Here is a 23,562-nt window from a genome sequence, read left to right on the forward strand (position 1 = left end):
CCCATAAATAACTCATCCTAAGGGAAGAGAAAGTTGAGAAGCACAAGACAAGACCTACCATTGGGCAATGGGAATACTGGTAGTACACAGTCCTCATAAACACATCTAGCTAAGTAGGGGAAGGGAGGATACAACGCAGCAGTCACAGCATTTAAAAAAAAAAAAAAAAAAGAAGTACTCCTGTGGGATGGGGCACCAGACAGCTCTTACGGATTGGGCAGCATTCACCCAGCAGTTGTAGCAGTGCTGGAAACAGAGGCTGTGTTGGAGAGGTGGCAAGTGAAGTTTAAGCGTTTCATATGACTTTGTGATAGACCTCAGGGACTTGGAAGCATTCAGTCACACAGGGAGCAGGAGACCGGGGAAGAAGAAAAGCAAGTGACTTGCAAACATACAGATATCCACCAGCAACTTCACAAACTAGTTGGGAGGAAAATGCCATGATTGCTGAAGGTTCAACAAAGGTGGAGGTGGTGTGGAGGGGATGAAGATGGAATTTTTGCTAGTGTGGCTTGGGAAAACCTGGCTCAAACTGAGTGATACACCTGCTTCATCTTGTTACATTTCCTACCCAGTAGAGGAAAACATTGAAATAGGTGAACATTGCCAGAGGTTGAACACTATGTTTGACCCTGCATTTCTGTTCTATCCATCAAGATGCAATGGAAATCTTGACTTTGTGGATATTTGGGGCAGAATTTTACTGAAAATGATGAATTTTCAATGGAAGTCTTTTTCCCTTGTGGAAACCCTCCTAAAATTAATCAGATTAATTCCTTAAACAATTCTTTAGATATCGTGATTATGTTTTTTCCTCCATTTTTCCATTTTATTTTTAATTTTATCGAAGTTGCTTTATTTAGGATTCTTTTTGAAGTAAAATTCTGATTTTTTTCCCTTTATAAGTTCATATTAAATTTTACCAATGACAGCTTCTGCACTGGAGATGTTCTTTTTAACTAAATTTGGTTTTCTCACGATGTTTTATAAAGAATATCTGATTCTCCCATCAGTTTTAACAAATTTATACCATGTGTATAAATTTGTGTATAAATATGACTTTTAGTCATATTACTTTGTGTTGATTATTTTCTACTGAAAATAGTTATAAATTGCAAATAAGACTATTGGAATTTATCTCTTGGAACAAAGATCACTGGTAGGATAAAGAGCAGTAAACATGTTCCTGGTAGGGCTCAAATGTTTCTCTTGCCTGCCTGAGAGACAGTTCAGGCATATAGTTATGATTGCTATTTCTTTTTGTCTCAAGCTCTAAGAATGGGTTTATAGAAATCTACAGAAGTGTCTTGAGGAAATTACAAGGCAATGGGCTTACCAGTCAACATATTACAGTTGTAAGGGCATCGCATTTGGAATCAGAATACCTTGGGCTGTGTTCTCTTTCAGATATAGTTCTGTTGTCCTAAAGCAGTTGTTTCACCTCTGAGAATCCATTCATTTCCTTTGCTATAAAATGGTGCCCTCTGTCTTAGTGGCTAAAGGATTCTTGTGAGACTTATATTGTAATAATATATGTGAAACCATTTTGTCAATAACAAAGTTTAAGCCCAAAAGTGCTATTAATGATAATAATTAACCTTAAGTTTCATGACACCTTTTTGATCAAGCACACTGTCTTCAAAACTTTCTATCAACTTGAATTTTACCTTCTCAGAGTGACCCTACCTAACGACCCCTGTTGTAAACACCCTTGACCTCCACCCCCTTCATGTTTATCACAATTTTTAGTTACTTGCTTATGACATGATTTCTGTCTTCCCAAAATGTAAGCTCTGTAAAAGATTGGCCAATGTTTTTCTTGTTCATCAACATATTCCCAGCATCTAAGCCAGTATCTGGCTCATAGGAAACAGTCAAATATTTTTTGAATGATCATATGCATGCATAAAGAAATGAATCCAGGAGAATACAGTCAAATGGGTCCTGTTTAGAAAAACTAATTTAAATCATTGAAAGTGCTAAATTCACATAATTTTGCTTGGAGAGGCACATACTTGCACACACAGAATCTGCATGTCTATCACATACACATTATTTTTAGATAATTTTGGAATTTAGATAGGTTTACTGTTTTTTTTCCTCCCAGATAGCAATTTGAAAATTCAGAATGAAATCAGAAGAAGCAAACGACTCCTACTACTAATCAAATCACCATGGGAAAGAGCCTGAAAGTCAGAGACTTAATGAGTTTTTGAACTTTTTCTATGCCATTCTACAAAATGAGGCTGAGGCTAGAGAGCACTAAAGTGAGTTGCTTAGTGTCATAAGGATGGTAAGTAGTAGTAGGCTGGATTAGGACAATGCCAGCAATGAACAATGATAAGGAAGGACAATGATAAGGACAATGCCATCACTAAAGAGATTTGCAGGAAACTGAACACAGTTTTCTTCACTTATGTCTTACATTTGTTGCAAGATTCATAATTATTTATTCATTCAATAGATCAATCCTGTTTATAGTAGGTAATGGCTTTAAATAGTTTTTTTTGAGACTTTATTTTTAAAATAATCTTTACAACCCAACATGGGGCACAAACTTAGTTCAAGCATTGCATGCTCTACCAACTGAGCCAGTAACCCCAAATGGACTTTTTAATAAAAAGTTGTTTATTTTGCTGGGTTTATCCTTTCAATATTTACCAAATATAAGCTGCCATCAGTATCTGCTATTTGCAACAAGATTACTATTAATCTTAAATTCCTCTTTACTACCCCCATTTTCTCTTTGAGAACATCACATATAAAATTTACTTTTGAAAAATGCTATTCTTTGTTTCTAGTTGTTTTTTTAATTCCAAATTTGGCCCCTTCCCTCTTGAAATGTACGCTATACCAAGAAATGGAAGTTATATTGTCTCCTGATTACAAACATCTATTTTATAACATAATGCTCAAATTATTAAAAATGCCTAAAACATGCTCTTCAAATAATGAAATGTAATTTCAAGCACACTTGCTTCATGAAGAAAATAAGTTCTCTCTATATATAAATAATTTCAAGAGTGTAGACTTTCTCTATGTTTAGCCAAGAGGAACATGATAACTCAGTCAAATTAAGATAAAACAAGAGTCTAGGGAAGAAAGATGAGGTTCTAGTTAAGAATGGAATCCATTAAAAAAAAAAAAAGGATGGAATCCATGACAATTTTGTCATTATTTTTATAAATGATTCAAATATTCATGTTTAAAAATATTCTGAATAAGTCGGAAAAATAGAGTTTCAGAGGTAGAAAGGCCAGATTGTCTAGCCCCCAAATGGGAAATGGGTCCCAACTCCAATTAGTTCGTAGAGGCTGCTTTGAATATTGTGTTGAAAGAAATTCTCAGGTTAATTCTGGGAATAGCAGTGAGAACCATGACTGATTAGCCATGTCACTTGGTGGAGAGAATGCACTAAGTAGCACAGGAGCCTTACCACTATCATTCTGGATTAGTTTACTATTCTTTGTTTCCCTTTTTATCTTTATTTTTGTAAACAAATTGACTAACAAATTAGAGAAGTGAACTAATTTATCCCAGGCCACACAATCAGGTTGAAGCAGAGCCAGAACTAGTATCCCATGCACTTGAATGATTGGTTCAGTGTTCTTAGTATTACATAGGCAGGGCTGTCTTCATGTGACATGTATTTTCTCCAATGTCGGAATATAAAATTTGAAGGGTGACTACTGAAATTTATATGCTAATAAAATCCAGGTAGAATTAGTTAGATGCTCAGGTTCCAGATAGTCTACAAACCTGAAGAATGTATTTCTGATGTTAGAACCACAAAGTGGCATCAGTAATAAATGCATTGAGGCTATGAATACTTTTTCTATATTAATGAGGGGAATAAAAAATAAAACAATCTTTGTGTATCCAATTCCAGGTTTTTCATTTTGTAGAGACAGTACTACTGGAGTAGTCTGGAATGCCAATAGTAATTATTACTTAACAAATTTTTTAAAGCTTAATTAGATATACCTCATTAGAAGTGAAATAGTTTATATAACCTTCCAAACATAGAGATTGCTAAAGTAGACATGGATTCATTTTATAGATTGCAAAGTGAGAAGTATAAGGCAGTTATTGGGGCCACATCCCTGGTTGGATGAGGCAGCAGTGAGCACAGCCTATTTCTAGAGAACTATAAATGTCTGCACACACAGAAGAGGAGTGTGGAGCAGAAGGTAGCAGGTCAGGATGTTAAATGCGCAGAAACAGAAAAGATAAAAAGAGGGTGGTATGGAGAACGGAAGGATTCAGGAACCTCTAAATTCCAATGCTTTAAAGCATGTCTGGAACTCTGTCATTCAGCACTCCAGAGGCCTGGCTATACAACTAATTCCTCCCTCATCAATTGCTTTTAACTCTGGCAGCTGGAGCATTTCTCAGGATCAAAAAAATTTTTTAAAGTTAATGGAAAAGTGTTAATTTGGTTGCTTGAAATGTTCCTTATTTATTAGGTACATTTCGGCAATGGCAAAAATAGAGCACACTTTGAATAACAGGATAATTGGAATGAATGAATGAATAAATAAATTAATAAATAAAATTTTTATTATCCATCTTTCCCTTAAAACAGTAATGGCTCATAAAGGCCCATTCTTCAGTTCTATAAAAAATATCATAAGCATCAACAAACATGGGAAGCATCTTTTTTTTTTTTTTAAAGCTCCTGTTACAGAGGTTTTCAAACTAGTAATACACATGGAAAGCTTGTTAAAAGTCCAGATTCCTGGGCTCTATTTCCAAAAATTCAGATTCGGAAGTCCTAGGTAGGCCTCAAGGATGTGCTTGTTAAACAAACACTCCAGGTGATTCTCACACAGGAGATCTGGGACCACACTTTGAGAAACACTGCCCCACGGTAAATTCGTCTTGTCCACTTTAGGGTGAGTCACTGTATTCAGCAAATTATACTTAACAGGCTTTGTAATGTTCTGAAAAGCAAATAGCCTACCACACAATTAAGCAAGAGATAAATGATCAAAGCATAGTGCAGAAACCTAGCCTTCAAACCTATGTTCAGGTAGATTCTTGAAGTAAAATCTCACTTATCTATCTAGGGAAGGCTTCTAGCCTCTCCACAGAGCCCCATGCATTACCCAATGTAGACAGAAGTCCCTTTGGATTCACCCTTGGTCTTAGGAAGCCCACATTAATATTTTCCAGATTTTTACCTCTTTTGGTGATAGTATAGAAATGTAATCTTCATAGATCATTCTGGCCTTTTCTTCAATGACTTTTTTGTTCTGCTCTTTCTTTAAGTCTTCACAAGCAAGCCAGAAAAGTAGGTTCTCTTCACTGTATTCTGTTCGGAGAAACTCTCTGAAAAGGTTTCTTCCTGCTGGGGCCTTCATCATCTTGTCAAAATTTTGAGACCAGGACAAGACTTCATCTGAAGTAGGATTTTGACTGCAAAGACAGAATTGGGCCATAATCAAAGGCAACCTGGACCTAAAAATTCTTAGTCCAGGTAGGGGAGAAAAGATAGAAACAGCTATTTACTTGCTGCCATCTAGTGGCCACTGCCCATTACTTTGGCCAGATCTGGCAAGTGTCAGGACGAGGCTTAGTTATTTCTGGGTAATAAGAAAAATTCATTTTGGCCCAAATGTGTGTTACAGAGCAAAGCATTCAAATAGCAAGGGGCTATGTACACTATGCACATGGTTATCTCAAATTTGTAACGAAGCCTGGAAATGTTCAGACCTTAATATATTGCAAATTGACAAAGACAGCCTATGCATTAATTTGAAAGGCAAACTGAATTTTTTTGTTTGCATCTGATGTAGATTTATTTATTTATTTCTATTTTTTGATGTAGATTTTACTGTTAAAGCTATAAGGTACACATTCTCTTCTCTGATAGCTACTTTTTCATTTGTCACTAGATCTGAAATAAGAATACATTGTGTGTACTTGCTACATATTTTCCTAGGCTCTAGCATTACTATATTTGAATATTATGAATGAAGTATTACACATGAATGGCGTATGAGCGTTAAAAATCGCAGGGCCTTTATAATGACACTGAGGACTTTCTAGATATTTATATTCAAATTTTCAGTGACTATGTCCATGCAGAAAGCACCAGTTATTTCTCCCTTTGCTTATACATCAGAGACACGGAAAAGAGAAGCTTGGAGATTCTCACAGTAAATTGTTCCTGATCTTCCTTTCCTGTCCATTGGTTTATTTAAGAATTTTCCAACCTCCTCAAAGTTAAAAGTAGAACTACCCTATGATCCAGCAATTACACAAGTAGGTATTTATCCAAAGAATACAAAAATAGTAATTCAGAGGGATACATGCACCCCAATATTAATGGCATATCTACAATAGCCAAATTATGGGGAAAAAAAACAAGTAATGAATGAATAAGGAAAATATGATTTATATATATAAATCACACACAAACACAAATGGAGTATTACTCAGCAATGACATGGATGGAATTAGAGGGTATTATGCTAAGTGAAATAAGTCAGAGAAACACCATATGATTTCACTTATATATGGAATTTAATAAGCAATAAAAATTAACAAAGGAGAAAGAGAGGCAAACCAAGAAACAAGACTCTTAACTCTAGAGAACAAACTAATGATCACCAGAAGGGAGGTGGGTGGGGAAATGGGACTAGGTGATGGGGGTTAAGGAGTACACTTTTTGTGGTGAGCACTGGGTGATATATGAAAGTGTCGAATCACTGTATTGTACACCTAAAATTAATGCTATGCTGTATGTTAAATGGAATTTAAATAAAAACATTTTAAAGGAAAAGAAATAATTTTCCAACCTGAAATACACTTGGTCAAAGAAATATTTGTATTTTATTTTTTATTTTTTGACTAAGCATTTTAAATGCTACTATTCCAAAATATCTGAACTTCTGCATTTAAAAAATTTTAAGATGGAAAAATTACCATGAAGCACCAACATTAAGATATTTTCATAGGAAGCAGAAAAAGAAAGCACCTATAATTATACAAGTAATCTACTTGTATTTTAATTTTGTTCTATAGATATTACAATGAGAAGTTGATTTTCATTTTGGAGAAAATACTTGATTAGAGTCTGTTCTGATGGAAAATGGAAGAGGGACTAGCTGAGTGCCCTTTCTGACCAACTTTGGTAATTATGTATCTTTTTGTGTGTATTTTAGACTCTCTGATAAAGAGCAAAATGCATAAAAAATATTCATGGAAAAGAGAAGAATTAGGACAATCGGGGGCTAATTCATTTTAACATTCATTCCTTTTTGAAAGAGAAAGATAAATTCAGGCAGTGTTTTAGCTGATAGCTGAACACAGTTAATAGAAAAACTGATGAAAAGCAGTTGCCATCACAGAATAAGATCTCCCAGACTGAGAATACATTCATTTCACAAGACCATCTTGAGGGGTACCAGGACATGAGATACTTGAGCATGGAGTAGATGTAAATGGTGTACAAATACAGGACACAATTACAAGGTAAAACACACTTACCATTCCTCTAGGACTTGGATACTCTCCATTTTTGTGGTATGTGTGGGTCTTCCTGCATTTTCCCCTCTTTCTTCATTCCTAACAGTGAGGCTGCAAGGTAGTAGAATACTTTATTGTGTCTAGGGAAAACCAATTATTTAAAGAAAAGAAAACAATGGCAGAAACTATTTCATAAAAGAATTTTATTCTTAACTATGTGAGAATATATAAAGTACACAAAGAGTGATGCCATTTTTAAATGGGGAAGCCTATATTAATTAAAGAAATGAAAATAATTATTTAGCAAAATAATGGAGTAAATAATCTCAAAAATGGGTACTGTTATATGTTCTGACTTCATCCTTACATAATTTGAATTACTTAAGATCTCCCAAGATACACAGTTATATGCTTTAATATTTGATATACAACATCATTGTTATTCTCTGGAGTAATGTCATTTTGACTTTTGGTTAGTTCTATTCACTGTTTGTTTTCTATTTATTTTCCCCCACTAATAGCTAAGAAGATAAAATGTTTCAGAATCTAAAACAAAATTTGCTCAATTCACATCATCATTTTCTGCATCCTAGGTGTTCTGTCCCTGATACCATCAATCCTCCATCCACTCAAGTTCGAACTACTGGATTTATATTTGACTTTGTCATTGTCCTTCCCTCCCGTTTAGTCAGTTGTTAATGTCTTGAGAGGGGCAGGCCAGCCACTGTGAGGGTATGGGTAGGAGCATTGGGTTAGAGGGGTCTCTGTGTCTCTAGAAGGTAAATTTTAAAATTCTGCAGGATTTTAGTTCTGCTTTAGTAACCCAGAACACAAATTGTCCGATTCAGGAAAACTGCTGCTGAGCAGCACTATAGGGTGGAACACTCAAGGTTCCAGATGTAAACGAGACATAATGAGGGAGGTTATGGGCAATACTGTGAAACAGTATTGGGATGACTCAATGGTCTTGAAAATTTGAGCTACTGAATTAGCAATTAGCAAACTGATCCCTCTTTCTAGAAGCCCTGAAGTTTCATGGGAGCCAGTCAGAGACAGAAAGTTCAGATAACATGCCTTTCACTTGTTGGACATTCATTTATTCAATGAGGGGAAATGGAAACTATTATTTCCTAGTGCCTATTATGTGCCAGGCGCTGTCCTTTTTATTATGCCCATTTTATAGATGAGCAAACAGAGCCACAGAGATGTCTAGTAGGTTGGTCCAACATTGGACACTAAATATGTTGTACGGTTGTAATTTGAATCCCATTCTATCACACAACTCTGTACTCTTTATTGAGTACACTTTAAAAATTATGCTCTCTGATAGGCGTCAAGGCAATATACTACTTGTGTGAATGAATAAAAGGGGCACTAAATATGGTTGTGGTGGAAAGAAGGGGCTAGTGGGATGAGGATTCCAGCAAATCATTGTTGTTAATTTGAGAAGTTCGGTAATGAAGTAGAGACATCGTCTCATTAATTCAATTTTTTTAAGATTTATTTCAGACAGAGTGTGTGCATGTGCACGTGAATGGGGGGAAGGGCAGAGGGAGAGAATCCTCAAGCAGATTCCAAGCTGAGTGTGGAGCTCAATGCAGGACTTGATCTCACAACTCATGATATCATGACCTGAGCCAAAACCAAGAGTTGGACACTTAACTGAGCCACCCAGGCACTCAAATATTAATCCATTCTTTCATTCTCATAGGCAAGAGGAAGGAAGGAGAGAATGTTGCAAAGGGAAGAATCTAAGGAAGAGGGGCCAATCTGCAACTGAAAGAGACTAGATAGGAAAATCTACTTGGGAAAAGTAGACTACCCAGATAAAAGAGAACTCAGTGGGAATTGCAAAGGTGGTGTGGCTAAAAAGATTCTGGGAGGCTGATTGTTACTTAAACACCCAGAAAACTGACTAGTCTTCAGCAGAGAAGCAGCTTATAATCAAGCAGCAGGTCCAGGCTTATAATCAATCCTCAGAGCCTTCAGTGTGGGGAAGGGGGAAAACTGTGAGGTGGGATTCAGAGAGAGAGAGAGCAGCATAGTTGTTTATGTCTTTGCATGTGGAGACTGAATGTGTCTGCACTTGATGTAATCTAGAACACTTAGCCCTCAATGTGGCAACACACTTAGGTCAGGAAGGTGAGAAGATCCATTAACTTCTCAAAGTACCTCTGAGTAGGAGTGCTTCTCTGGAAGTTGATGTATTTCTAGTAACTATGGGAAAGTGGGTGGGAGGAGGTAGGAATACACTAGTAACAATATCCTGTGAAATTTCCTGGGAGAAATTCATGATGCCAAAGTATATAAAATATGCAGCATTTTTGTAAATTCTGGAAAGATCATATTGAAATAGGAAATTAATACTTATGCTGCCAAGCTTTACTGAGCTTGTATGTGCATATGTGCACACACATAGTAAAATACCATAAAAAGGCCAGAAAATGAGCCTGGTTTCACTGATTAAATAATAACCTCCTTGAGAATGTATTTCTGTTACATTTCCACAGTGTCCCACAGAGTATGCCATGCAAATGCAGCTGTACTTCACTTTATGCAACATCTTATTTAAAAAATTTGTTCTCAAAAAATAAAAATAAAAAAATAAAAATAAAAAATTTGTTCTCCATTGCGTCTTTGCTGTAGAGTAACAAATCTGGGATCCACATGCATGATTCACAAGTTTTTGAACAGGAATTCTGGCTCTTAGATCTGTTTCTGTGATATTTACAAACATCTCAAATGCCACCATATTAGAGTGATCATCATGAAATATTGGGTTGTGTTTATATCTTTCATTTCTACAGATGGTAAAATATGGACACACATTTGTACCAAAACTGCTTATGATGGATATTCAATAACTGCTAACTGTTCACTGCTCCATTTCTTGATCTAATATCGGATACAACACTGCCCTGTAGAAAGAAACTGACTTTCAGCAATTGTCAAGCATTCTTTTAATTAACTTTCCTTTACTACTATTCTTAAAAAATTGGTTTCAGAGTTCCAATTATCAAGAACCACTGATAATGCCACTTTAAGATGAAGACAAATGGATAAGATGATAAAGGAGTTGGTACTAGACTGTTTGCCAACCATGTCTTAGATGATAAATGTCTGTCCCCAGTTTCACTTGGTTTTGCTCTAAGTAATATAGTGGAGCTTTTTTTTTTCTTTTAAGGTAATAAATGACAGGAGATATTTGCTCTAGATAAGTACACATACACACACACACATAGATCAGGATAGATAGATAGATAGATAGATAGATAGATAGATAGATAGATGATAGGTATACTCATGTGCTTGAGAAAAGCTTTATAAGTAAATCCAGTTTAACAGTTATGAGGGGGTCTGGTGGAAATATGGTTTTTTTTTTCACTTTTACAATGTTTACAACATTTTTTTTTAAAGATTTTATTTGTTTATTCATGAGAGACACAGAGAGAGAGACAGAGACACAGGCAGAGGGAGAAGCAGGCTCCATGCAGGGAGCCAGATGTGGGACTGGATCTCAAGATCTGGCATCACGCCCTGAGCCAAAGGCAGACGCTCAACCGCTGAGCCACCCAGCCATCCCTGTTTACAACATTCTTAACCAACAATTCTGCTTTTTAAACAACTAAAGCTATAAAGAGAATGCATGTACAATGCTCACTGTAGGACTCTTGATCAAAGCTTAAGTATGTTATAGAAGACAGTGCCGATAATCTAGGCTAAGTATATTAAAATAAGCATTTAAAATTCCATTAGAAATCTTCTGGAGTGGCAACTTTGAGAAGGGAGAAATACATTTGGTACATTTCAGAAAATAAGAAAATCTGCCTTCTTTGTTTAGGGGTGAATTGTTGGTTTGTTTACAGGGGAGTCAGGCCAGTGGGGTGGGTAAACATTACCTGCTGCTTGTTGCAGAGCTTACCTACTGATTCATTATCATGGATGTGTGTAGGGCATATTTTGGAAGACAGTCTACTTTTGTAGGAAAAACAACTAGTTCTTAGGGAGAGCCCTTGAAATAGTTGTCAGTAAGATGAAAACTTTACAGTAGCTACGGTAACTCTAGGATAGAGGCCGATCACAAAACCACATATATTTATACAAAACCTCAACTTAAGAAGTCATATGATGCTTGAACTTAATTCTATGACTTCAAGGCTGGAGAAAGATTCACTGTCATTGGTAAAGACAGATACTATTCAATATCTTAAAATTCTCACAGTAGATCAGTTTTTCTTTTTTTATTTAATAGCTTCTCCCTTAAATTTTCCAGTGCAAAAATGGAATCAACATCCTTCAGGCTCTGAAAAAGAACTGGTATGTTATTCTTTAAATCTTTCTTTTTTTTTTTCTCAGTGAAAATACCATGATAAAATAATACTACCGCTTTATTTAGGAGTCAACAACAATTTATAAATATGTATGAGACACCTGGTTCATGCAATGTAGCCTGGGATGGAAACTCAAGATGAGTATGACAGCCTCTGAAACTGAAAAGCTCTGACAAGTAAATAATCACACAGCACTCAATAAGAGCTAAAATAGTGGTGTGCATATAGTGTTTCTTAGGTAGTTGGAGTGTCTATGCATTTGCATGAAAGACTTGAGGAGGCTTTGCAAAAGAGGTAATGATTAAACTGAGCTGAACAAAGAACAGGTGTTTCAGATGGAGACCAGGACAAAGGGAATTCCAAGCAGAGGGGGGATGTCACATGTAAGAGGCTCGAGAGTTGTAAAAAGCCATGATATGAATGTAGGTCAAAATGGGCAGATCAGATGTTTCAGGGTGGGAGCAATAAATGAGAATAGGCAGTGAGGTGTGCTTATGTAATGGGCCAAGAAAACAAGGTGCTCTCCAAATGTAAAATATACCTTTATAATGACTTTAGCTTTCCATGCTTTATTTTCCTCCACTCATAATGGGGATAATGTTAAGATCCACTATACACACAGTTGTAAAGCAAAAACCAAAAACTTGAGACAAAGAGGCAAATTATTGTACATGCTTAATCAAATATAAGGGCAAATGAATCTCATATTAAAATGACAATTCCAGGTTTATTAAAGACCTTTTAATTTCACCATGAGGAAGTAAAGCCTTATGCTCTGCCATTATTGTAAACACTTTCTTATACATTACCTTACTACTACTTCCTCACAACAATCCTGTAAGGTAAGGAGGGAAGTTGTTATTCATCATTCCCACTTTATTTCAGAGGAAGCAGTCCCCGAGTTTGATTTACACCATCCCCGCAACTACAACACTTCAGGGCTGGCCTTGAACTCACATCTTCTGATTTCTGGTCTCCTGTTCATCTTCATGATTCAATGCCACTTCTCTTTATATAAAAGAATTAATTGTAGTATTTTTACCTTTTTAGTTATTTACAAAGATTAACTTTTATTTATTTATTTATTTATTTATTTATTTATAAAGCTCTTATTTATTTATTCATGAGAGACACAGAGAGAGGCAGAGACACAGGCAGAGGGAGAAGCAGGCTCCCTGTGGGGAAGCCGATTCAGGACTTGATCCCAGGACCCCAGGATCACGACCTGAGCCAAAGGCAGATGCTCAACCAGAGTCACCCAGGTGTCCCAGATTGATTGCTCTTAGATGTCTGGAAGAGGGAAAATCGTTAAGATAAACTGGTTGACTGAGTACAAATGCCTCCTCTCTTGGCATTGTCCCATGGCTATCAGGCTAAAGGAGTTACAGCCCGGAGGGCTAAATATACAGTAGATAGTGCCAAGAAGCAATTTCTCAATTTCCTCCCTGGAATTTGAGATGACCAAGAAGGAGCTGTTACAGAGGGTTTTGACAGGGAAGCCTAGATGAGGAAGAGAAGAGGAGATGCTGCTCATGACTGCAGACCAGACCAGGTGTTGCTCCGGCAAAGAGCCTCCTCGGAGTACAAGTTGCTCCCATTAGCAGAGTAACTTCCAGCAGAAGGAAATGCAGAAAGGAGAATGGCATTAATGTGTTGCTTAGAAAAGAAAATGGAAAAGGCACCAGGTGGGCCAGTAACCATATGCCAGCCACAATTTCTCACATATAAGAATCAGCCATAGTCAAACCTCCGACTTCAGCCTCATCAGTGTTATGTATACGTTTTGGTGAAACAGCTTGGTTTTGAATGGGGTATGTGGGGATGGAAATGGTAGCTAGAAATTTGTATTTAGAAATGTTGTACAATACTTGTCCAAAAAAAGAAAAAACACTGCCTCGTAAATATTCTCCCTTTTGTAACCACGTATAATAATCATATGTGAAACAGAATCGTGTCATAAAACAAGCATTTTATTTGGCTTAAGTTTTTATTTAATAAACTTCTCCAAAATAAAATAATCTGCTGTTAAAAATATGTCCACTAGATGGCTGTGTTGCCTTTATAAATATAATTCTTAATCAAATTTGAATAAAAAGAAACTGAAAAAGTTTCTGGGAGTAATTACCCTTATTTAGAAAAATATTCTTCTACATGTGGAGTTTTGATAATTATATCTTTCTAAGGAGCTGGAGGAGAGTCATTCAGTTTTTCTGTGAGTAAAATAAACTCGAAGGGGATACGTTTAATCTCAGGAGGTGCACATAACTGCACCAATTTTTCCTTTTAGTATTTAGAAAATGTTCTGGATAGCCCCCAGCCCCAAGTCATTTAATTCAGGAATACTTTTTTAAAAAAAAGGCATAATCCTATGAACATTATATTTACCCTTTCCTTTTTTTTTTTTTTTTTTTTTTTTTGTAAGATTTTATTTATTCATGAGAGACACAGAGATGGAGGCAGAGATATAGGCAGAGGGAGAAGCAGGCTCTCTGCGGGGAGCCCAATGCAGGGCCCCCAGGACCCTGGGATCACGACTTAAGCCAAAGGCTGATGTTCAACCATTGAGCCACCCAGGTGCCCCTATTGTTACTCTTTCCAATAGGTTGCTTGAAACTCTATTGTCTCTTGCTGGGGTAGTATGGAACTTAAGTCACACGTTCTTAAGATAAATTAATTTGGCAAGGTTTGTATCTAGCAACAGACAAGAAATTTTTATTGGCAATTCTTGAAAAGAGCCATTGTGAGAATAGATTTCCAAACGATTTTCATTCCAGTTTGGGTTATTTGTAAGTAATCATGTCTTTTTTTGATGCATGGAAGCTGAAGACAAATTTCTTTATTCATCCTTTCTCTCTTTGCTAATAATCCCTCTATACAAGCTTGTGTTTGAAAAGATGGGTTTCAAAAATTCCCTTTTTCCATTAATATTGCATTTTTTTTTCAAATCCACATCATGTATTTTAGGTTCATTGACACATCTATTTTATTTAGGATGCCAACTGCTGACAAGTTATTACATAGTTAAAATCTGGATCCATTATGTAAAGCTTATTTTTAGTTAAATAACCGAAGTTTTTTATTTGGCACAAACAAGGTTTCTTCCCCCCACCCCTTAAAATTAAGAGAAGTACAGGACTGAATATTTAGATGTACTTTATATAATACACGCCCATCATCAGAATTTTCTATTTCAGTTCTCAGGTTGATTGAAATCCTATTTTAAGCTCTAATCTTTTAACCCACTGTAATTTTTCCTGTAAGCCATAATTAAGTTGATGCTTTTGTGGGAAAGCAAATATCTTGGATGTGAAAAGGCCAAATGGACTTCTATTTGGTTAGTAGACACTGTGTTTAAAATGGCATGTAGTAGTCTAAGTCTTTAAATGCATCAGTTAAGTTGGAGTTTAGTGCCTGATTTTAGGTAACTTGTGTGCCTGTCATCCAAAGCAGAGTGAAAGAGTTAGAATTCTAGCGGTTGATACTCAGAAAAGCATCTGACAGCTGGCAGAGTCACGTCTCCATCCCTCCATGCATTCTTTGCCTGCTTTGTTCTAGTTACTATGTGTGTGAATATGTATGGGATGAAGCAGGAAGCTTCCTTGAGAACAAAGATGACTGAAAACAATAATCCTGATCTGTGGGGAAATTCGGGCCCAGGATACAAGGAACATATAGCCCTCTGGGAATCCTATGGCTGTGTGTCACATGCTCTAGGAATGCTGAGTTGTACCTGTCCTGGTGAATGTAACAGCTGGGGAGAAAGGGCCAGGGATAGAGAATGCAGGAACAGGCTCTGTTACCTTCACTGATAACATGTGACTAGAACACGCTAAGCACACAGTGGTCAAACCCTACAAAATCTAGTAATTTCTTCTCAGCTTGAGACTTGGGGGTGGATAGGGACAGGGCAGAAGTAATACCTATCAGTAAAAGATGACTCAGGAGCACCTGGGTGGCTTAGCAGTTGAGCATCTGCCTTTGGCTCAGGGTGTGATCCCGGGGTCCTGAGATTGAGTCCCGCATCAGGCTTCCTGTGAGGAACCTGCTTCTCCCTCTGCCTATGTCTCTGCCTGCCTCTCTCTCTCTCTCTCTCTCTCTCTCTCTCTCATGAATGAATAAAATCTTAAAAAAATAAAGGATCATTCAGGAGACCCCTAGACCATACTGAAACCTACACTCACTGACTTATGTATGTTATTAATTACATCTTACAGATGAGGAAACTGAAGCTCAGAAAGATGAAGTCACTGGCCAAACGTTTCACAGTTGTATGTCATAGAACAAGGACACATTCAGGCCTTGTTCCAGCATTGCTGTTTCTTCCCTTCCCTGTGCTACCTCTTGTAAGTAGGCTTCAGATGAGGAAGATGTGTTAAAATTTGTATAGTCTTATTTATTTATTTATTTATTTATTTATTTATTTATTTATTTATTTATTTATTTATTTATTTATTTATTTATTTATTTATTTATTTATTTATTTATTTATTTATTTATTTATTTATTTATTTATTTATTTATTTATTTATTTATTTATTTATTTATTTATTTATTTATTTATTTATTTATTTATTTATTTATTTATTTATTTATTTATTTATTTATTTATTTATTTATTTATTTATTTATTTATTTATTTATTTATTTATTTATTTATTTATTTATTTATTTATTTATTTATTTATTTATTTATTTATTTATTTATTTATTTATTTATTTATTTATTTATTTATTTATTTATTTATTTTTTTTTTTTTTTTTTTTGTAAGATTTTATTTATTCATGAGAGACACAGAGAGAGAGACAGAGACACAGGCAGAGGGAGAAGCAGGCTCCATGCACCAGAAGCCTGACGTGGATCCGATCCCGGGTCTCCAGGATCGCGCCCTGGGCCAAAGGCAGGCGCCAAACCGCTGCGCCACCCAGGGATCCCTATCATCTTTTTATTTGGGGCCCCAACGTCTCTCACAAAAGCTGTTAGAAAATCTCCTGATACTCCCCTTGTTTTTTGTCTTGTCCTCTCACATACTTTCCACTCCCTCCAGAAGGATATACTTAAAACAGACAATGGACTTTGTCTCCTTCTTTGCTTAATACTTTTCAGTCACTTCTATCCAAAACAGTATGAAGTCCTGACTCCTTAATAGGGCACTAAAGGTATTTATTGCTTGTCACTACCTATCTCTTCAGCCTTCTATTTTGTTCTATCTTGACTTTATATCCTAGTAATAGTAAAGAGATTTTAGTGCTCTTTCCCAGAACCCCTGCCCCTCTCTACTACTAATTACAACTAGTGCTACCAGTATCCTACTACTATCACTGCTAACATAACACACATGCAGGAGTCCGAAGGAGAATGAAGGAAGATGATGCATAAGAAGAAATCTGGTGCTGTCTAATCAGCATCACTTGCCACATAATTATACAAAGGCCTCAGAGATATGCTTGTTATTTTTTAAAATGTTTTTTTGTGACACAAATTTTCATATTTTATAAAGCAGACTCAAATAGAAAATCCAAATTCAGTCATTCATTTAACGCCTTAGTATTAAATAATGTTATAAGTCAATTTATTTTACTTTAAAGTAACTTTAGTATATGTTTACAGAAATGTTCAGTGCCAATTGACCACTATGAACTTTTATGAATTAAACTATTAAATCCACATAGTAAATTTTAAAGGTATTAACCCCAAAAAACAAAAACAGATGTTAAACAGGAGAATCACTAGTATGAAAACCAGTAGGGTGAGGTGGGGAGTCAAACTGGCCCTTCATGTGTGTTCAGCTTTGTTCAGGGCAGAGGGAGGCATGGCGATGGGTATGAACAGCACCAGCCCAATGCCAAGGTCATCTTAAACATCTGCCACATCCTGGCCCATCCAGACCCAGGCGGCCCTCACCACATTACCACATACAGTGAGTCAGCAGATTAGAGAGCTGCTCGTGATCCTGACCCAGAAGTGACTTCAAGTCAACTGGGGCACCTGGGCCAATTCACATGCCTGTGCAGGGCCCTGTTCTAGAGTGTACTTCCAACCACTATACCTAGAGTATCTTTTGTATCAGCCTCTGGGCTTCTTTGCTAGAGTGAGGCTCCTCTCACTCCCATTCCACGTCAAACACGCTTCTGTGTTCTCAGCCTTCTGTAGCCCATGTTCCTGCTCTGGCCCTACCTGGCACCCAGCTCTCTGTTGGCAGTGCCTCTCTCAGGCAGCTCCTCCCACAATCCCCTCAGGGCAAGGTGGGGGCTGGCATTCCTCTTCCACATTCTGTGAGGCTTAGGCCATCTGACTTTCCCCTTCTCTTCTTCTCCATATCCTCTTATAGCTTTGTGATTCCTTACCAGGTTCCTCATACCAGACTCTCTTTCTTATTCTCCACTCAGGGGAATCATACCCTAGGTATCCCCAGCAGCCAGCAGGACACTTCCATGGTTCCTCACCAAACCAGCTGGCTGTGAGCCGCCTTTCCTTCTAAGCTGCCCCTTGCCTCCTTCTGACTTGAATTAATTTAATTTTCTTTTTCCAGCCCTTCTCTGGCTCACTCTTTCTATTTTTCTAAATGAGACTGGGCATAACATTTTCATACATTATTCTGTTTTATACACATACATCTTTCCACTGATGATCTAAACACTGCCATGTGATACTCAAAAACCTTCACAGTAAACACAGAGTCAAAAAGAGTATCAATGGCATGCCTTCAATGGAAAAGGATCAAGGCATTCTAATTCTTGCAGTTTCCAATAGATAGCACTCTGGTCATACATAAGACAGACTTGGCAGAGACAGTTTGAATACCAAGCTTTCTAGAGAGTGACCGCTCTGGATTCAACTGCTTATTGAGAATTTATTCTCTGTCTATGTAGAGGCAGGGAAAATATAGTGAAAGCCAATGAAGTACAACTATATCAGGCAATAGTAGGCATTCAATAAATTCAATAAATTGTAAAGAAGGTCCATGGTCCTAATGTCCACTTTTTGATTTTGTGGATATGGTGTGGGAAACTAGGGTTCATTTTAGTAGATGGCTTTTGATTGTGCGAGTTTTAGGTTTATGCAAGTCACAGAAACTTTTGAGGAAATTCACCTATGCCATGGTGAGATGAGTTTCAAAACTGTAGAACTGTTTGTAAGTGATACTTATGATGATGGAGTACTTCGGCAGCCTAAGGCACCTAACTTATGCTCCCATGTGAGATGAATCAGGTCTCTGAGTATGACAGGTACAGTGTTTATCACTGGAGCCTCAGATGAAATGATTCACCTTGCATGTGTTAGCAGATTTATTTCCAGGGGATGGTTTCCTCACCATGGAGCAGATGCGTATTTTGTTTTTTCTTTTGAAAAATAATCTTTGGCTTTTAAAGCATGTATTGTATTATTTTCATGGCACACAGCTAAAATGTGACAGCATCAGAGGATAAAATAGGACATGATTTTTGCCCTGTTTTGAATTCAGAAACTGGGGTACTTGTTAAGAATAGAGGGAGGGGCAGCCAAAAGCATGTTTATGAAGTGTTTAATGTTTACTTAGATCTATCCTATGGTCTAGGAATTCTGCGAAGTCATGTATCTAAAAGGGAGAGAATGAATTTTAGCTTCCACAGGGCTAATTTCAGTTGGTGGGACAACTTCTCCTGAGGAGAATGAAGAATATCCAATGCAGTGGGCCAAATCTTGTTAACAGTGGTGTATGAGACTGTGAATTCAATCTGAAAACTAAGAAGCTTTGGAAATGGTTCATATCAAACCTGGAAATGAAAAGTTTGGAAGTGTCATCTTCAAGTGGACAGAACAATGGACTGGATATTAAGAGACTTGCATTTTAGTTTCACTTCTGTCACTAATGAGCTTCTTGAAGGTAGGCAAGCTTCAGTTTCCTTATTTGGAACATCAGACACAGCATTTTCCAGACATCATTTTCTAACAAGGCCATTTTTTCTTCCAGCCAAAAGCATGGCGTGCCTGAGTAGTGCAGTCGGTTAAGTGTCCAACTTTTGGGTCTGGCTCAGGTAGTGATCTCAGGGTCATGAGATCCAGCCCTGTGTTGGGCTCCATGTGGAGTCTGCTTAAGAGAGTCTCTCCCTCTCCCTTTGCTCGTTCCCCTACCCTCTCTCTCAAATAAATCTTTAAAAAAAAAAAAAAAAAAAAAAAAGCTTATACCTAAGTGTAATATGTAAAATAGCTAGACAGAGCCATTCCTTTGGAAACCAGAGGCAGAGAGCCCAGGGCTGCAGATGCCAGCCCCAGACCCCCTGGAGTCATCCCCTCACCTCCACCACACGGCATAAGAAGTCAATAGGACCATTCTGGAGAGATGAGAGCTGATGTCTCTTGAGTTCTGATTTTTCATGGTTGACCATGGAAATCTGTCTTGCTTGATAGGACACAACCAGGAAAACAAGAAATCAAAAAAGGGATGGATTAGCACCTAAAGATTTCTTTGAAAAACATTTTAACATAACCTCTGATGTTAGGAGAGAGATCATGGGACAATTTGGAAATAGATTTAAGCTTGATATAAATTTTGAAGGCTCTACTTTCCATTTCCTTCTTGAGGCACTTTGCTTTCAGGAGCCCACAGCAGTTTCTACTTTGAGATGGCACACAGTGTGCCATCTAAAGTGCATTGTGTGGCAGGGGCCTCACTGCCCCCTACTGTCCTAGCGATGGCAGTTTGGTGGGGAGCCCACATCTTTCAAAGACTTCTTTCTCATCAAGAAAAGGGAAGAGGGTTAACTACCTCTGTATGAATCCAGACATAAAAGGAATATTAAGTTTTCATAGTGGCAGCCTTGAACCGTTAGACAAGTAGTCTTGACAAAATCCTCTTTCCTTCTGGTCAGTAGCTAAGCTTAGTCCCACATATAGAAGGACTTGTAAGTTTAAACAGGGTTTATATTGTGGCCAAAACTCAGAGACCTCCGTGATTCATTCATGTTACAACAACTAACATGCTCTAAACCACATTCCCTTGTTTTCTCCCCTTGAAATGTAAGGCTGTGGGGAGAAAAGAGAAGTAGACTGATCTGAAGACAGAAGTGTTTCCTTGAAAGGAACAGAGAACAGATTGGCTTAACAAGTCATTACAGATTAAGTCTCAACTTTTTAGACTTTGGAAGGAAACCGTGGAAATATTCAGCAGTTTTGTACTTAATCTCTGTATCATCCCCCACCCCCAAAAGCACAGTGGTCATTTTATTACGACACGGTTAAGTTTAAATATGGGAGAGGAGCTGATGCTGAACTATGAAAGATAAATGCAAATTTGAGATTAACACTATGATGTTGAAAAGATCCATAACATTGAAGGCCAGGGTGAGGTTTTGTATTTATTACTCGATATAGAAATTTATTTTCCTAGCATTTTATTTCCTTAAAAGGAGGAGAAATCAGCTACGTGACAACTGCTCCTTTTTACAAATGATAGTTACTTCCTATTTTGATTTCTAACTTTATTTTGGTCCCTAAGTTTAACATTTTTTAGTGTTTCTTTCTATTCTGCTCCTCTGACCTAGCCTGGAAAATTTGAAGAACATTTATTTCTTTTGTTTTCCCACTCTAATAAGGCTTTAAATATTTTTTCTTAAACCCAAAATAGAAAAATGATATTTTCAAAATGCATTTATTAAGGAGATTCTCATTTGCAATGAGATAACACTGTCACAATTAGAATTCATAGTTCAAGACGATTTTATTCTCATTTTTTTCAAGTTGTTTACATTAGAAATTACCTCTGATTTATCATATATGGAAGAGTTTATACATTTATAGACTGTGTGCTTTATGGCTTAGACTCAGGCACCCATGACTCATTGCTAACAAACACAGAGCCCTCATCCAGTGCACCAAATGTTTTAAGCTCAAATAGGCATCAACTCAGAGGTGTGGAGAGTTCATGCAGCTTCCAAAAGCTGTTTTGTTTTCCATACATAGTCCGTGTTCTGTGACAATCTCATGCTCATGAGCTCATACTGAACGTTTTGTTAGTGTGTTCTTTAAGATTAATAAAAACAAGTCTCACTAAATATATGCAGGAGAGGAAAAAAAGGAAATCTCGCCAAATAGGTGTTTGACAAGCAAATGAATATAGCGCAACACAACTTCCATACTCTTTATCTGTTTTGTTTTGTTTTAAAGATTTTATTTTTTTATTCATAGACACAGAGAGAGAGGGGCAGAGATACAGACAGAGGGAGAAGCAGGCTCCACGCAGGGAGCCCGATGTGGGACTTGATCCTGGGTCTCCAGGATCACACCCCAGGCTGCAGGCGGCGCCAAACTGCTGCGCCACCGGGGCTGCCCTCCATATCTGTTTTGATGTTATAATCCTGAAGCAATTCAGAAATAAATTTTGGCAGGTAAATAAAATCATTTACTGATTCCTGGAACATAGCCATAGTACAAATGAGAAATAGAAACATAATCTCCAACACTATGTAACAATATATTTGGGATGTCTCATATAGAATCTAAAATAAACTAGTTTTCCTTTTGAAGATTAGTTTATATACTATATTCATAAGTAGATCTTTAAAAAATACATATACATTATTTCAAGCGAGCTCCTCTTTAAGATTTTATTTTCTCCAATATGAAGTGTTCTATAATCCAGTGAGCTAATTAATGCAAGAGAGAGAATGAGAGCGAAAGAAAGAGAGAGAGCACGAAGGCAGAGGTGGGAAGGTACAGAGGGAGAGAGAATCCCAAGCAGACTCCGTACTGAGTGCAGAGCCTGATGCAGGGCTCAATCTCATGATCCTGGGATCATGACCTGAACCAAAACCAAGAGTAGGACGCTTAACTGACTGTGTCACCCAGGTGCCCCCAGTGAGCTATCTCTTAGATGCATACAATGTGTCAGGCACTGTTTTCAGCTTGTGTTTTATTTCATTTAATGTACAACAACCTGATGAAGTAGGGATTCTTATGACTGTAATTTGATATATGAGGAATTTGAGGACATTAAAATAACCTGTTGAAAGTCAAACAGATAGCGAGCATGAGTCAGGCAGTCTGACTTCCAAACCACCATATTAAGGCATTACGCTTTACTTCATGGATTCGGACCAAAGTTAAATGATCTCTTTAGGAGTGATAAAGGAAAAAATATTCACAATTTTATTGAAATATTTCCCTCTTCTAGAACTCTATTTCCTCCACCTGAAATAGTTAAGGCTTAAAAATGAAAGAAAAGGAGTCACTTATGACTTTCCTTAACAAAGAATCATCACCTGGGAAGCAATTTTGATATTTATAAAAACTAAACCTTCCAAGTTACTAAAATGTCTGATGGTTTTTTGGAAATGAAGTTTCCTAGAAGGGATAGAGCTTGTTCAACACCAATACTACCACTAAAGCGTAACACGTTTCATCTATTTTGGCTACAGTGATAGAATATTATGCCACCAAATAATACCAATAACTGTAGAGATCATATACAAGAAGATGATTCAAGCCTTTGGGTCTTTCTTCAGAGTTTTGACATAAGTCAGGGAGATCCAGAAGACCACTAACTAATTCAGAAGATCCACTTGTGAATTGGATTTTTTTAAAACCATTTTATTTATTTATTCATGAGAGACACAGAGAGAGAAGCAGAGACACGAGCAGAGGGAGAAGCAGGCTCCCTGCGGGGAGCTCAATGTAGGACTCGATCCCAGGACCCCGGGGTCACCATCTATGCCAAAAGCAGATGCTCAACCACTGAGCCACCCAGGCCCAGGAGGCCCAGAGGTGTCCCTGTGAACTGGA

The 23,562-nt window shown here is 37.2% G+C and overlaps 1 protein-coding gene across 4 annotated transcripts in view; it reads right to left on the bottom strand.

Annotated features, from left to right (window-relative positions):
- The window catches only part of RGS17 (regulator of G protein signaling 17), a 94,120-nt gene that overhangs the window by 7,312 nt on the left and 63,246 nt on the right, over positions 1-23,562 (bottom strand). For 2 of the 4 annotated variants that reach the window (XM_041744499.1, XM_041744500.1), the window contains exons 3-5: positions 20,082-20,181; positions 7,495-7,584; positions 5,184-5,418 (exon numbers count right to left, since the gene is read on the bottom strand). In XM_041744499.1, coding sequence (XP_041600433.1) covers positions 5,184-5,418; positions 7,495-7,584; positions 20,082-20,181 — 425 coding nt within the window. The remainder of the gene's footprint in view (positions 1-5,183; positions 5,419-7,494; positions 7,585-20,081; positions 20,182-23,562) is intronic. The other 2 variants (XM_041744502.1, XM_041744501.1) reach the window with 1 other exon arrangement.

Source organism: Vulpes lagopus, chromosome 2, assembly GCF_018345385.1.
Source record: "Vulpes lagopus strain Blue_001 chromosome 2, ASM1834538v1, whole genome shotgun sequence".
In the NCBI taxonomy this organism is placed as follows: domain Eukaryota; kingdom Metazoa; phylum Chordata; class Mammalia; order Carnivora; family Canidae; genus Vulpes; species Vulpes lagopus.